Here is a 15,230-nt window from a genome sequence, read left to right as displayed (position 1 = left end):
TAGGGTTTTGTACGGAGCCAGTGATAATGATCTTTGAAATGCCGATGGTCAAAGCAAAATCACAGTTTTCGTGGTACTCAAGACACATATGAAAGAAACCACAAAAGAGCAGAGAATATGATCTGAATATATCTATGAAAGCAAGCAGAATGAAATTTCTCGGCTTCGAGTTTATCTATGAAACCATACACAATTAAACACTTTAACTATATTACATTTTTTTCCTTAATATATGTAACTAATTAAATATTTGATTACTTACAAGTATTACAGGTAGACAACACTGAAAACTATCTTGGAATGACAACCGTATCGTCCAAGCTAACGATCGTTTCTTGACATTCTAAGCCTCGATCCTTGCTTATCCTCGAGTTTTCACACACAATACACTCTTTTAGCTCGTGAATTACCTCAGACATGGATGGTCGTTTTGAGGAAGAAGAATCCACGCATGACACTGCCAGTTCAAGAGCTCTCCAAGCAGAATTAGTGTCATAATCCTTGCCAAGGTTTGGATCCATAATCTCAAGAATATCTCCTTTGGTGATCTGAAACCCAACCCACTGTGTTATGTGAATGTGAGACTTTTCAGAGGCTTGATTATTAATCACAGGTTGATTTGTGATCATCTCCAATAACACGATCCCGAAACTGTACACATCACTCTTCTCAGCCAACCTATTTGTACGGTAGTATCTGCAAGACAACAACATGATATATACTCTTTATCCGTTGAACAAGGAACAGAAAGTTTCAGAACGAGTGTTTGTGTGTGTGTATATAATAATGAATACTTACTCGGGATCTAGGTATCCACGAGTACCAGCAACAGCCGTCAATTCCTGAGATTTACTTCCACTTTCGAAAGATCTTGAGAGCCCAAAATCAGCGAGTTTGGCTTTGAAATTCTCGTCTAGCAATATGTTGGCAGTTTTGACATCTCTATGAACCATTGGCGGAGTGCATCCAACATGTAAGTACTCCAATCCTATGCAATCAAAGTCATTTACATAAACGAATTTTATCATTAAATCAATATGAAACGGAATTGATATTTTGTTCTTTAACTTAGTTAGTACGAAACCTAGTGCTGCCTCCAAAGCTATCCGTAGTCGAGTACTCCAGTTGATGATGGATTTACCTTCTTTTCCTATATATATATATAAGATCATTAGATCCATTCAAGTATATTATGATGAGTTTCATTAGCTATTGCTACACGTGAAATCACTATAAGAATATTGCCTGACAAATGTTGTTTTAATTCTCCATTAGGCAGAAACTCATAGATGAGCGCCAAGTGATCTCCTTCATAGCAATACCCAACCAGGCTCACCAAATTTGTATGGTGCACTCTCATAAGAAGATCAACCTAAGGTAACGTTCATGTCAAGAAAATCTTGAAATGCATAAACACATGATACTTTAGTTGGGAAGATAACAGAACTATGAATTAATACCTCTGCTTTGAACTCCTTATAGCCTTGAGTTGAAGACTGAGAGAGTACCTTAACGGCTACTTGTTCAGAACCATTTACAGTACCGTGATACACCATGCCAAAACCTCCTTTACCTAAAACTCTTTGGAAGTTATTTGTCATTTGGATGACCTCTGAATATGTGAACCTTCTTTTGCTGTTCTTATTAGCAAAAGTAACTTCCCCCGTTGACATCCTATGTGGACCTGTACATCATAATAAGGATGTTATCATATCATGCTCAACTGCATTCAAAAGATTTTACATGTATTCTTATTTTGATGCCTCTTGCATATACCTTGTCGAACCGTTGACTTTTTCTTTTTGAGTACAAGAAAAAGAATCAATACAGCAATGATCAAAATGGCTGCAGGAACAACTGATGCAACAATTGGCACAAGAACATTCTTCTTAGGTGGTTTTCTACATGGATCAGAAAGACAAAGCCTTGGGTTTCCTCCAACACTACAATAAGACAAGCGTTGTTCATGACATTTAATGCACAAAAGGGTCGTAGATAAATAATCCAGAAAGTTTAAAAGCTATGTATAGAAAGTTTCTTACGATAGCTTTAGTCCTTTCTTTTGAAGAGCTTGAGGAATTGAACCAGTAAGATTGTTCCCGCTTAAGTTTCTGTTAACAACGACTATGATATCTGAGTTGGAAATTTTGAAAAGCATCAATACATATGTTGAGAGAAACTTACATGAACGACAACGATTTCATGTTGCCTAGGAACTCCGGCACTCCTCCAGTCAAGTTATTATTTGACAAGTCCCTATTGTTAGCAAGAGAGAATAAATGCATGAAGGTTTTATCAAATGTGTTTTGATCCATATATAACAGCCTATTTAACAAGGGTAAATACTTACAGTGTTTCTAGTTGTGTAAGACTTTGAATGGCAGCTACTATGATTCCATTTAAACCACTTGAAGACAAGTTTCTAGTAAAATGTTCAAAATCACATTCAAAGAGTTAAAGATCACAGTTACTATCAGATCTTAATTAAACCGTGTGTGAGCGCCTGTGTACACTGTACCACTAGTTTTTTTTTTTTTCGACTTACAAAGCAGTGATTCTTGGGTGCATGGAGATATTTGTGTCACGGCAGTTTAGTCCGTCCCACCTAAGGTCTTGAGGGACGCATGGATCACCTTGCCAGTTGATTCTACCCAATGCATAGGTAGCTTCAATTTCTTTTATACCAACCACTACCATAAAAAAAGAAAGGGTTTTGATGATGTTAGAATTTAATATATGATTTTGTTTCCAGAGTAACCGTAAAACATACCATCTCTTTCATATGTTTCGGACTGTGGAAGCTCAATAACAAGGTAGACCTCAAAAGCGTTGATTAGAGGTGGAAGAGTTGATCTTTTGGTTCTTATCAGTTGAATACTACATTTCCCCTTTTCGCAAGTTCTCGGTGACTGGTCATAGATAGTACTTACCTCTAACTTCTTAGGAACTACAGTCGACATAACTTCACCATTCCATACAATGTTGAATTCCCTGGTTTCATTTTCCTTCAACTCCTGGATCTCAGCAAAGTGTGCATACAAGTAATATTGGTCATTAGGATCCAATGGAGTCCATTCCATCGTCAATGGCGCGCTGGCATTACTAGGCGTGGCAGCATTTTTTAGTGCCTCCTTGGGTGGAACATAGTTGTTGGAATTGTTCACTTCGAGAGTGGTGGAAATCTGAGTCAATACCGTCTGAAAGTAGGGATTCCAAATGCGATCATAGACATCATCCGGGTACCTAAGGGTCATAAGATAAAAGATCAAAGACTGGGAAGGAGAAACATACAGAAGAAAAAAACAGAACAAGACTTACTGTATATCAGGGATTGGCTTGCCATGATTTGTACGGAAGAAAAATATGTAATAAAGTCTGAGGGAACCAGACTTAGTGATATAAGAATCTTTTCCCAATGGACGTAAATCCAAACCGGATATTAGCGGTGTAGTTTCTCCTGTCTTAACAAGACAAAGCTGCAATGAGTTTGATGTTGGGATGTGTATGTAATTTTCCCATGTACCATTCACTCGTGTTTCGAAATCTATCGTGGCCAATCGATTAGGAGATAAAGATCAAAGACAGGGTTAATGCGAAGACCATCATAATTTCCATATAGAAAGACAGCTCTGATCAAATATTTACGGCCCTTCTCTACACTCAGATTGTAGCAGTTCCTTTTGCCTTTTGGAAAATATCTTAGCGTCAAGTATTGCTCCCTGTTATAGTTCGGATTTTCTCGGACTTGACCAGTTTTCCCGCTCTGTATGAACTCGTTGTCCGAAGAGTACCACAGTCCTGTTTGAGTATCTTTATAAGGAGACGGTGCATTCGCAGATCGGCCGCAATCCAAACTGATGAACCCTGTAAACCATGAAAACCAAAATGTTTTGTAAGGAAGGAAGAAAATGGAAAGTAACGCATGTATATAGAAGAAATAAGAAATCTGATACCACCTTGTTGGTCTTGAGCTTGAACAATATGAATGATGGCGGCCAAAGTTATAAGCACCAACAAAAGTCCAAAAGAACTCTCCATGTTTCTCTTATTAACTCCCAAGGAAAAATCAAGAAACCATTATTAATGGCTGGCCATGTATGCTTTTGAAGATAATCAACAAATAAATAAGCAAACCAAAATAGTACACTAATTAAAAAAAAAAAGACTTAGTCTAGTCAATTGGTGAAAATGAGTAAATGTGTTTTCTAGTGCAGCTTGACCCAAGGGAAAGGGAAGAAGATGTCCCAACATCGCCGTCCTGATTTAATATCTTTGTTTTTTACTGTTTGAATATATTTTCCGTAGTTTGTCTGCTCTGACTCATTTGTGAATCTCTATTAAAGATACCAAATTACAGATAAAAATGATCTTTGAATTGTCATTGGTCAAAGCAAAATTACATTTTCGTGGTACTCAGAGCATCATTACTCTGAGTGGGTTGCTCTTTGTTTTGGGGCCCAATTATAATAAAAAAACCCATATTTGAGTCCAATACGCCGAGTATCGGTTTTGTGAGAAGGTTTTGGAGCAACCCTATAAGCAACGATACGTGTCATTTGGCGATTGGTGAACTGATAAATATAAAAGGTATTTTTTTCCCTCATTTTCTTTTCATTCTTTCTCGACAACTCTCATCTTTCTCTTCTCTCTCGTTCGTGGGAGATAAAAAGGCGATTATTCTCCATCGGAAAAATCAACCGATTAACAGCAATCGTTGATTTATCCTGCCATATCTCGATGGTTTTTGGTCATACGGAGACTGTATTGGCGTAACCCAGCCTATTAGGGTTTGTCACTTCGGTTCTCACGATTTGGCGACGGCGAAGGTTTCACAGTGGTGGGACAACGATGGCGGAGGATTGGTGAGACAACGGCGGATGTACGGCGAGGTCCACCGTCTAACGAATTGGAGAGATACGGTTCGTCTTCTGTCTATGTTTTTTTTTTGTGTTTCTGTAATTCATCTCCGGTGGTCTTTAATTGTTAGGGTTTCATATTAATTTGATTGCTTGTTAGAATTGTTAATCTTTGTTGTCGATTTGACTTATTAGGCATCAATTGTGAGATTAATTTGATGTTAATCTTGGTTTTGAAATTTGTTTGTATGATTTAGGGTTTCGGTTTAATTAATGATTATTGTCTGATAGCTTTGAATGAGTGGCTTATTATGTTCTTGTTTTGTGTTATAGCTTTGTATGTTCTTGTACTTTTTTGATGTTCTTGTTTTGTGTTTTGTGTTTCTGTTACCGTGTGTCTTTTTATCGGTAGAGTGTAAGTTTAGTTTGATGTTTAGCAAGATTGTCTTGTTTTCTGCGAGGTTCTCATGAACTGGATATAGCGATTAAATGATGAAGAGTGGTGTTCATAAAGTGGTTTACCGGTTGGACAGTCAAAATTGATAAGGTATGGTCCTATAACTCTCATATGTTGTTGTTAGGTTTTGTCTGAGATGTGATTGGGATGAATGAGTTGGTTTTGTTGTTCTTGTTTTGTTTTGTTAATCTTTCTGCTATAGATTGTTCTTGTTCTTGTTCTAACTGTGACTTCTTGTTCTAATTCGGTTTACATATTAACTGTTCTTGTTCTGTTTTGATAAAACTGTGAGTTCTTGTTCTAGTTTGATGTTTTTTTAAAAATAATTGTGTTAAAAGGTATGATTTGGGATGTTTTGCCGTGTGCTGTTTTCTTTTTTTGCTCAAGTGTTTTAAATTATCTTGGAAACCCGATTGTTGTTCTTTCGCTTGTGAAGGTGAAATTTGTTTCTAGTTTGAATAAAAAGCATAATTACACTGGTTTATTGAGAAACATGATTGAATTTTAGAATTTAGTATTGACTTTACACATCAACTTTTGGAAAATTTGTACACAAGTAGATTTACTGAAAACTTATTCAGTTGTCTACTCATAGAGATATACTTTCTTGTCAACTAAACACTCATTAGCCTTTTACCTCAATTAAACTTTACTTTTTTAATTTTATCTAACCTTCAGTTAGAAAGCTAACCTAACCTTGAGTTCAATATAAACCCTCATTGTTAAACAATATAAACCCTCAATCTACAAACCCTTTTCGTTAAACATAAGCTTTCATTAAACAAAAACAATGGATCCTAGAAATCCTTATCGTTTGTCATCAGAAAATTATGTTGATCTTTTGAATTTTCAAATAGATCCCAACGTTTCTGATAATCCTAACCCTCCACATTCTGCTCAATCCTCTCAGCCTATTCAATTTAGCAACCCATTCTCTTCTCAGCCACCCCACTTTACCTTAACATTCTCTTCTTAGCCCCCTCATTTTAGCTCAACATTCTCTTCTCAGCCTCTTAACTTTAGCCCAACATCCAAAACTGAAGATTGTATTGAGGTTACAGTTGAAGAGACTGAAGAAGACGACAACAGAGGAAGTAGGAAGCTGTGGAGTGCAAAAGAAGATGTCAACATCACAAGTGCTTGGTTGAACACAAGCAAGGATCCAGTTGTAAGTAATGAGCAGCGGTTACATAGTTTCTGGAAGAGAGTTGCAGACTGTTACAAAACAAATGATGGATCAGCCGGTTCAAACACAAGAGGGCCTTCACAATGTAAGGCTAGGTGGAACAAGATAAAACACCAAGTCAACAAGTTTGTGGGATGTTACGCACAAGCAAGTACAAGAAGGAAAAGTGGAGAATCAGAAGATGACGTGATGAGAATGGCGTATGAGCTTTACAATAACGGCATGAAGAAGCCATTTATGCTTGGACATTGCTGGAGGGAGCTGAAGCACGATCAGAAATAGATCACAGAAGAATGTAACCACAAGCGGACTAAGCTTGCATCTGAGACTACTACTACGAGCAATGATGGATCTGAGAAGAGGCCTCCGGGTGTTAAAGCTACAAAGAACAAAGGGAAGAAACCGACTGTTTGTATTGATGTTGAGGATGGTTATGTTCGTAAGTTAGATAAGATCATTGCAATGAAGTATCAAGAACAAGTGGCTAAAGAGAGGCACTGCAAGATGAGACTGCTAGACAGCTTAGTTAACAAGAGTGAACTAACACCCGCTAAAGTGCTACTTAGAGACAAACTAGTGGATCAAATGTTGACAAACATTTAGGTTTCAATTCTTTTGATTTGTTATGTTTAACTCTTGTGTGTCTTTCTCATGTTGTCACCATTCTATGTCTCTCATGTCCGTATGTTTTGTTGTGCTTAACTCTACTTGTATTCTTTTTTTTCAGGTTTCGGGTCATCAAATGTAGTTGTGGACAGTCACGTGAAGAGAAGAAGCTGTATTGTTGTGGAACATGTCACGGATTTGGGATGTTTTGTTGATGTGAAGGGTTATGTATAAATGGCTTTTGATGTTTGTAAGGAGTGTATGACTTTTGATGTTTGTAAGGATAGTATGGCTTTTGTAAGGGTTATGTCTAAATGGCTTTTGATGTTTGTAAGGATAGTATGGCTTTTGATGTTTGTAAGGGTTGTATTTGTTTGGCAAGGACAGTCACAGTTCTATTTGTTTTGCAAGGACAGTCACGGTTTGCCTGTCGTAAGGGTTGTAGTTTGTTTGCTTGTGTCTCTAGTGTTAGTCTATATATTGGACAACTTTTTCTTCTTCATTTGCAACAACATTTACTCCATTACACCTGCAAAAAAACTCTCTTCCTCCTATCTTCACTTCTCCTCCTATACCAAATAAAATTAAACTTCCATTACAAAATCCTCTTATACCAAATAAAAATCCTTCTCCATTACAAAATAAATTAAACTTCCCATAAGCCTTCTACTAAACCCAAATTGTCAAAATATGTCTAATTGGAGTTCCGATCAAGAAGTTGATGATATTGTAGATGATGAAGTTGATAGTATAGTGGAGGATATCCAATACAACTACACTCACCCAAATAACCATCAGCTCCAATTATCCGAAGAGTCCACATTAATAGAGACCGCGAAGAAGGTCACGCTCGGCTATGGAATGATTATTTTAGTGATAATCCGACTTACACTCAAGCTATGTTCCGCCGTCGCTTTAGAATGAACAAACCATTGTTTATTCGTATTGTTAATGCTATTGAGAATGGAGTCCCATACTTCAGACAAAGGCGAGATGCTACTGGAAGGCTCAACCTTTCTGCACTTCAAAAATGTACATCAGCTATTCGTATCATGGCGTACGAATGTTTGGCAGATGCGGTGGATGAATATTTACGACTCACTAAAACAACCGCCCACAAATGCCTTCTACATTTTGTTGAGGGAGTTATAAATCTGTTTGGAGACAAGTATCTCAGAAGACCTACGACGGAAGACCTCCAACGATTAATGAATATTGGAGAAAATCGCGGTTTCCCCGGAATGGTAGGGAGCATAGATTGTATGCATTGGGAGTGGAAGAATTGTCCCACTGCATGGGAAGGACAATAATCACGTGGATCTGGAAAACCGACAATCGTACTAGAGGCTGTGGCATCACAAATTTATGGATTTGGCACGCATTTTTCGGACCACCAGGTACGTTAAATGATATCAATGTTTTGGACCGCTCACCGGTGTTTGATTATATCCTAGAGGGCCGAGCTCCGAGAGTTACATACGTTGTCAATGGACGTCAGTACAATATGGCGTACTACCTCACTGACGGTATCTATCCGAAATGGGCAACTTTCATCCAATCCATTACACTTACACGTGGCCGAAAAGCAAAACTCTTTGCTCAAAATCCAGAAGCATGTCGTAAAGATGTAGAGCGTGCATTTGGAGTCTTGCAAGCTCGATTTGCAATCGTGAAAAATCCCTCACTTTTTTGGGATAAAGGAAAAATAGGAAAAATAATGAGAGCATGTATCATCCTGCATAACATGATAGTGGAAGACGAACGACATGAATACAATTTCTACTATCCATTGGAGTTCTATCACGGAGAAGGAAGCGGAACTTCTCATGTCGATTTATCGTATTCTACAGATATGCCAACAACTATAAATAATATGATGGGCATTCGAAATGACGTTCATGATACACAAATGCATGATCGTTTGGAAAAAGACTTGATTGAGCATATCTGGCAAAAATTTGGGACAACCGCACAATAAATCTTATTCCGAATTTTGTTTAATATGTGTAATATTTCAAATTTTGTAAAATATGTTTAAGATTTCAAATTTTATGTAATATAAAAAGTTTAATAATTGTTTTGTCATTTTAGATTATTAAAGTTTGATAATTACTAAACACAAATTAAAAAACTATTATTTAAAAGATTGAGCAACCTTCTTTAGGTTCTCTAGTAAAAGAATGATTTTGCAAAAATACTCTTAGGGTTGCTTTACTCCACTAATGATGCTCTCAAGACACATATAAAGAAACCACAAAAGAGCAGAGAATATGATCTGAATATATCAATGATCAATGAAAGCAGAACTTAGAGTTTATCTATAATATCATAAATAGTTTACACACTATAATCAATACTCTTTAACTAGTTTCTAATTTTGCTTAGTATGTAACTAGTTAAGTACTGATTACTTACAAGAAGTAGACAACACTCAACTATCTTGCTATAGGAACCACCGTAGTGTCCAAGCTAACGTTCATTTCTTGAGATTCCAAGCCTCGGTTCGTACTTATCCCTGTGTTTTCACACAAAATACACTCCTTTAGCTCGTTAATGACCAGAGACATGGATGGTCGTTTTGAGGAAGAAGGATTCGCCCATGACATTGCCAGCTCGAGAGCTCTCCAAGCAGAATTAATATCATAATCCTTGCGAAATTTCGGATCCATAACCTCGCTTAATCTGAAAGCCAACCCATTGTGATATGTGAGAATATTCGGAGGTTTGATTACTCACGGGTTGGTTTGTGATTATCTCCAGTAACACGATCCCAAAACTGTAGACATCACTCTTCTCACCCAATCGACCTGAATGGTTATATCTGCAAGACAACAGCAATGGTACATACTTACTAGTTTACAAAGAAAAGTAGGTCAGTACATAGAAACAAGGTTTATAACAGTTGACCATGAGCTTGAACAAGATGAATAATTACCAAAAGGCAAATAAGTATCTTTCTAGTATAACTTCACACCATGGGAAGAAGAAGACGACATTCACAAAATAGTGAAGTTAGGGCTTTGTACGGCCAAAAGAGTTTAATTAATCATCAATTCATGAATCTTAACGGCCTGACAATATTACTAAAAAACTCAAAACTCAAAATAGTGAGACACATAGTACAAAGAATAAAGACTAGTTTACAAAGTTTGCTTAAATTGTAACTAATTATTGATTACTTAATATCTTAGTACCAATAGTACTAATATTAACTAGTATCAAATTTACCATGAGTAGACAGACATACACTCAAAACTATCTTGCCCTGGGAACCACGGAAGTGTCCAAGGCAATGTTCATGTCTTCTGATTCCAAGCCTCGATTTTTTTCACACACAATACACTCTTTTAGCTCTTGAATGACCTGAGACATGGATGGTCGTTTTGAGGAAGAAGGATTCGCGCATGACATTGCCAGCTCAAGAGCTCTCCAAGCAGAATTGATATCATAATCCTTGCCAAGGTTTGGATCCATAACCTCAAGAATATCACCTCGCTTGATCTGAAAGCCAACCCATTGAGTTATGTGAGAATATTCAGAGGTTTGATTGATCACAGGTTGGTTTGTGATCATCTCCAATAACACGATCCCGAAACTGTAAACATCACTCTTCTCAGCCAATCGACCTGAATGGGTATATCTGCAAGAGAACAACATGGTATATACTTAAATAAACATTGAATACGGAATAAAAAGTTTCAGAACAAGTGTTTGTGTATGTGCATATGAAAACTAATAATACTTACTCGGGATCAAGGTATCCACGACTACCAGCAATCACTGTCGACTCCTCAGAGTCACCTCCACCTTGGAAAGATCTTGAGAGCCCAAAATCAGCTATTTTGGCCTCGAAATTCTCGTCTAGCAATATGTTGGCAGTTTTGATATCTCTGTGAACCATCGGCGGTTTGCATCCAATATGTAAGTACTCCAATCCTATGCAATTGAGTCATCTATATCAATCAACCTCATAGAATTTTGACATCTTGTCCTACAGATTTTAACTTAGTACGAACCTTGTGCTGCTTCCAAAGCTATTCGTAGTCGAGTACTCCAGTTGATAATGGATCCACCTCCTTTTCCTGTATGTTAGATTGTTAGATCCTAAAAGTTTTATGTGTTTCATGAGCTATTGCTACACGTGAAACCACTAAAAAAATTATCACCTGACAAATGTTGTTTTAAATCTCCATTAGGCAGAAACTCATAGATGAGGGCCAAGTGATCTCCTTCATAGCAATACCCAACCAGGCTCACCAAATTTGTATGGTGCACTCTCATCAGAAGATCAACCTAAAGTAACGTTCATGTCAAGAACATATTGAAATGCATAACTTGTGGTGATGCTAAAAGCCTCATAAACACATGATCGTTTAGTTGGGAAGATTATAGAACTATGAATATACCTCTGCTTTGAACTCCTTATAGCCTTGAGTTGAAGATTGAGAGAGTACTTTAACGGCCACTTGTTCATAACCATTTACAGAACCGTGATACACCATGCCGAACCCTCCATTACCTAACACTCTTTGGAAGTTATTAGTCATTTTGACGACTTCTGAATATGTGAACCTTCTGCTGCTCTTATTAGCAAATGTAGCATTCACCGCTGATGTACCCGGTAGCAGGTGTAGACCTGTTCATCAGAATAACGATGATATCGTATTTAATTTTTTTTTAGGTGTATCTCTTCTTATAATGCAACGAATTTTAGTAACGACATTCACAAGATTTGATAAGGTTTCTTATTTGATGCCTCTTTTGCAAGTACCTTCTACAACCGTTGACTTTTTCTTTCTGATTACAAGAAAAAGAAGCAGTACAGAAATGACAATGGCTGCAACAGCAACTGACGCAACAACAATTGCCAAAGGAAATTTCTTCTTAGTTGATTTTGCACATGAGTCAGAGGCACAATAAAGCCTTGGGTTTCCTTCAACACTAGATAAGAGTCGATCAAGACATTAAATGCACAAAAGGGTATTAAAAAGAGAAATTCAAAAGTATAGGTTGAACGTTCGTTTCTTACGATAGCTCTAGTCCTCCCTTTTGAAGAGCTTGAGGAATTGAACCATTAAGATTGTTTCCGCTTAAGTTTCTGTTAAAAAACGACCATGATCTGAGTTGGAATCTGAGAAGCAAATATAATATATACATGTTGAGAGAAACTTACATGACCGTCAACGATTCTACATTGCCTAGAAACTCCGGCACTCCTCCACTCAATTTATTATTAGACAAATCCCTAATGGTTAGCAAGAGAGACTTAATAAAGAAACGAAAGTTTTTCCAATTTATTCCAACACATGTAACAATCTTGTCGCCTCTCAACAATGGTAAAATACTTACAGTTTTTCTAGTTTTGTAAGATTTTGTATGGCAGTTGATATGGTTCCAGTTAAACCAGTAGAAGACAAGTCTCTGGTGATATGTTTAAAAGCGCGTTAGTTAAACTAGCAGAATGTAGAGAGTTTGTGCACTAGTATTGAAATAAGGACTTACAAAGAAGTAATTCTTGGTGGTGTGGAGATATTTGTGCTGATGCTGCAGTTTAAACCATCCCACATAAGGTATTGAGGGACACATGGATCACCTTGCCAGTCGATCCTATTCAATTTATAGGCGTCTTTGATACTCTTTATAGCAATCACTGAAATACAAGTACATAAATTTTTATTGAGTAATCTTACTATATGTATATATATAGTGCTTAATTAAGTTTTGGTGAAACACATTAAAAGCATACCGTCGCTTTCTTCTGTTTCGGAATGTGGAAACTGAATAACTGTGTAGACCTCAAGAGCGTTAAGTAGAGGTGGAAGAGTTGATCTGTCGGTTCTTGTCAGCTGAAAACTACATTCCCCTCCATCACAAGTTCTTGGAGATGAATTTACTATAGTAGTCATCTCTAACTTCTTAGGAATCAAAGGGCCATCGTATTGTTGTCCATTAAATAGGATGTTGAACTGTCTGGTATCATTTGCCTGCAAGTCTTGAATCTCAGCAAAGTGTGCGTACAAGTAATAACTGGCACTAGGATTATCTGAATTACTCCATTCATAAGTCCATGGCTCAGTGGCATCAGTAGGTATGGCGGCAGTTGCAAGTGCGTCTTTCGGTGGATCATAGTCGTTCAAAATGGCCACCTCTCTAGTGGTGTTTATCTGGGTCCACTGCTTCCGAAAGTACGGCCACCATCGGCGATCATAGACATCGTCCGGGAACCTGAGGACGGAAAGGTATATATATCTTTTGTAAAATAAAAATTGTGAACCGATGTTATCGTTATAGAGTTATTGTTATAGATTAACTTAAAAACTTGGAAATGACAAGTCTCATTTTATTTTTAGTACGTGTCGAGGATTGGATAGTCCTTTCTTTAAAAGATGAGAACAGAGCAACAGGAAACAGAGGCATCCAAAAGCAGAGCATTAAAAATAGAAAATGCTCAGACTCAGTTGAAGTTAGGTTACCTCATGTAAGACCCCGATTCGGTAAAACATTCGCGATATAAGAGTTTCAGAGAACCAGACGTGGTGATATAAGAATCATTTCCCATGGGCCGTATTTCCAAAGACGAGATCATTGGTGTAGTTCTCCCAGTCTTAACAAGACAAATCTGCAACAAGTTTGATGTTGGGATGTGCAAGATCTCTTCCCATGTACTATACTTATTTCCACGCAAATCTACAGTGGCCCATAGATTAGGTCCAAGATACAGATCAAACTTGGGGCCATCGTCATCGCCATCATAGTTTTCATATACAAACCTAGCCGTGATGAGATGATTTCTTCCCTTCTCAACGTTAAGATCGTAGCAGTTCCGTTTTCCTTCTGGAAAATATCTCAGCGTCCATAACGGTTTCAGGTAGCTATCCTCCTGATTTGCTGGGATACTATCAGTGTTTCCACTCTGGATGAATGTTGCATCCGAAGAGTACAGTAATCCGGTTGCCTCCGTCTCATTATAAGGAGATTCTTCATTCACGGGTAGTCCGCAGTCCAAACTAATAAACCCTGTTAACATATATGATAAAAGTGACCATTTAAAAACAAACTAAGTACCAAAGCTTTTACCGAGAAGGTGAAGATAAATAATAATACCTGCTTGGCTCTGAGCTTGAGCAAGATGACTGATGGCCAAATTTACAATTAGCACGAACAAAAAAAGCCCTAGAGATCTCTTCATACTCTCTCTCTCTCTCTCTCACTTCCCAAGGAAAAATCAAGAAGACCAGTGGCTATACTCTGTGTAAGATAAACAGAGAATATATATAAGCTAAAAAGAAAGACTTCGTCAAGTCATTGTGTTTTGTTTTTTTGTAGTGCAACACGGAGAAGAAGAGTAAGAGGATACTAATCCTTTAACATCATTATCAACAACATCGTATCAATACGCAACTTGCTTAGTATTAACTTCCAAGAAATCTTCAATGGTGAAAAAGAGTATTGTGTTTTCTAATGCAGCTTCACCAAGGGAAAAGAAGATGAGGGTTAAGAGGACAACAATGCCCCAACATCACCCTCATGACGTTTTTTCATGGAAGCAGACCAAGAAGCACGTCAAGCAATACATTGACACATTATATACTGGACACTCAATAATCTAAGACGAGTCCAACAAAGACTGTCCTTTTTTGTTTGTCCTGCTCTCACTAATTTGTGATTCTCTTAAGTTAAGCCTTAGCCTCTAATTACATTGTCACATTTGGTGCCATAGTATCAACACAAAAAAATTATAACGCAATGTTATAGACAAACCTGTTTGGATAACCCACAGAGCACAGTCTGAGAGAAAACTAGGTTTTTCATCTATCTCAGTTGGTTTCGGCGAGTCGGCCAGTGAGATTGACAATCTCCGGTGGTCTACAACGGCGAAATCCTCCCGTCGAGTGAAAAAGTGAGTGCTTCTTCGCCATCAGCAGTTCCCGGCGGTGATACCTTTCCCCAGCGGTCAACGATTGAAGATGAAGCGGTGGAATCGCAACCATCCACAAAACTGTGAAATAAAATCTTCTTGGCCCATTCTATTTTGTTAAGGATCTCACTTGTTTCTAATGTTCTTTTTGAGCCATTGGGCTTGGCCTATTGTTTTTTTTTTTTCTTAAGTGAAAGTAATGGCCAA

General features: G+C 37.6%; 2 protein-coding genes and 2 pseudogenes across 4 annotated transcripts; 1 reads left to right on the top strand and 3 right to left on the bottom strand.

The window, feature by feature from the left end:
* Positions 1–106: 106 nt before the first annotated feature.
* Positions 107–4,333, bottom strand: LOC109124923 (receptor-like protein kinase At5g59670). Of its 2 annotated transcripts, XM_087499747.1 has the most exons (13): positions 3,957–4,333; positions 3,319–3,864; positions 2,771–3,243; positions 2,546–2,690; positions 2,351–2,422; positions 2,185–2,256; positions 2,043–2,111; positions 1,777–1,943; positions 1,461–1,684; positions 1,246–1,372; positions 1,085–1,150; positions 799–988; positions 107–696 (listed from the first exon to the last, which is right to left on the bottom strand). In XM_087499747.1, the coding sequence occupies exons 3-13, from the start codon at positions 3,078–3,080 to the stop codon at positions 291–293; spliced, it is 1,848 nt and encodes a 615-aa protein (XP_087355873.1). In that variant the 5' UTR covers positions 3,081–3,243; positions 3,319–3,864; positions 3,957–4,333; the 3' UTR covers positions 107–290. The 2 variants fall into 2 exon arrangements, with proteins under 2 accessions (XP_087355873.1, XP_087355872.1); XM_087499746.1 differs by lacking the exons at positions 3,319–3,864; positions 3,957–4,333 and having other exon boundaries at positions 2,771–3,259.
* LOC147923083 (receptor-like protein kinase At5g59670 pseudogene) lies at positions 3,545–4,038 on the bottom strand (annotated as a pseudogene).
* Positions 4,334–4,848: 515 nt separating the features above from the next.
* LOC147923082 (uncharacterized) lies at positions 4,849–9,083 on the top strand (annotated as a pseudogene).
* Positions 9,084–9,400: 317 nt separating this feature from the next.
* On the bottom strand, positions 9,401–15,192 carry LOC104762081 (receptor-like protein kinase At5g59670). 2 transcript variants are annotated; one of them, XM_010485306.3, is made up of 14 exons: positions 14,867–15,192; positions 14,210–14,353; positions 13,579–14,122; positions 12,852–13,330; positions 12,608–12,755; positions 12,455–12,526; positions 12,279–12,350; positions 12,135–12,203; positions 11,877–12,046; positions 11,512–11,741; positions 11,272–11,398; positions 11,122–11,187; positions 10,852–11,041; positions 9,401–9,926 (listed from the first exon to the last, which is right to left on the bottom strand). In XM_010485306.3, the coding sequence occupies exons 2-14, from the start codon at positions 14,292–14,294 to the stop codon at positions 9,746–9,748; spliced, it is 2,433 nt and encodes an 810-aa protein (XP_010483608.1). In that variant the 5' UTR covers positions 14,295–14,353; positions 14,867–15,192; the 3' UTR covers positions 9,401–9,745. The 2 variants fall into 2 exon arrangements, with proteins under 2 accessions (XP_010483608.1, XP_087355874.1); XM_087499748.1 differs by lacking the exon at positions 9,401–9,926 and adding an exon at positions 10,125–10,745.
* Between the last annotated feature and the right edge of the window lie 38 nt (positions 15,193–15,230).

The sequence above is a fragment of the Camelina sativa genome, chromosome 18, assembly GCF_030686135.1.
Source record: "Camelina sativa cultivar CO46 ecotype springtype chromosome 18, ASM3068613v1".
NCBI classification, from domain to species: domain Eukaryota; kingdom Viridiplantae; phylum Streptophyta; class Magnoliopsida; order Brassicales; family Brassicaceae; genus Camelina; species Camelina sativa.
This window is presented reverse-complemented; position numbering and strand designations above follow the sequence as displayed.

Excerpts from the sequence above, each read along its gene's own strand:
- LOC104762081 (XM_087499748.1), bottom strand. The coding sequence starts at position 14,294 with ATGAAGAGATCTCTAGGGCTTTTTTTGTTCGTGCTAATTGTAAATTTG. Across the intron at positions 11,742-11,876 it reads AAAGTCAACGGTTGTAGAAG|GTCTACACCTGCTACCGGGT; the intron begins GTACTTGCAAAA and ends TCTGATGAACAG. Across the intron at positions 11,188-11,271 it reads TTTAAAACAACATTTGTCAG|GAAAAGGAGGTGGATCCATT; the intron begins GTGATAATTTTT and ends TCTAACATACAG.
- LOC109124923 (XM_087499746.1), bottom strand. The coding sequence starts at position 3,254 with ATGACCCTTAGGTACCCGGATGATGTCTATGATCGCATTTGGAATCCC. Across the intron at positions 2,112-2,184 it reads ATGAAATCGTTGTCGTTCAT|AAACTTAAGCGGGAACAATC; the intron begins GTAAGTTTCTCT and ends CGTTGTTAACAG. Across the intron at positions 1,685-1,776 it reads AAAGTCAACGGTTCGACAAG|GTCCACATAGGATGTCAACG; the intron begins GTATATGCAAGA and ends TATGATGTACAG.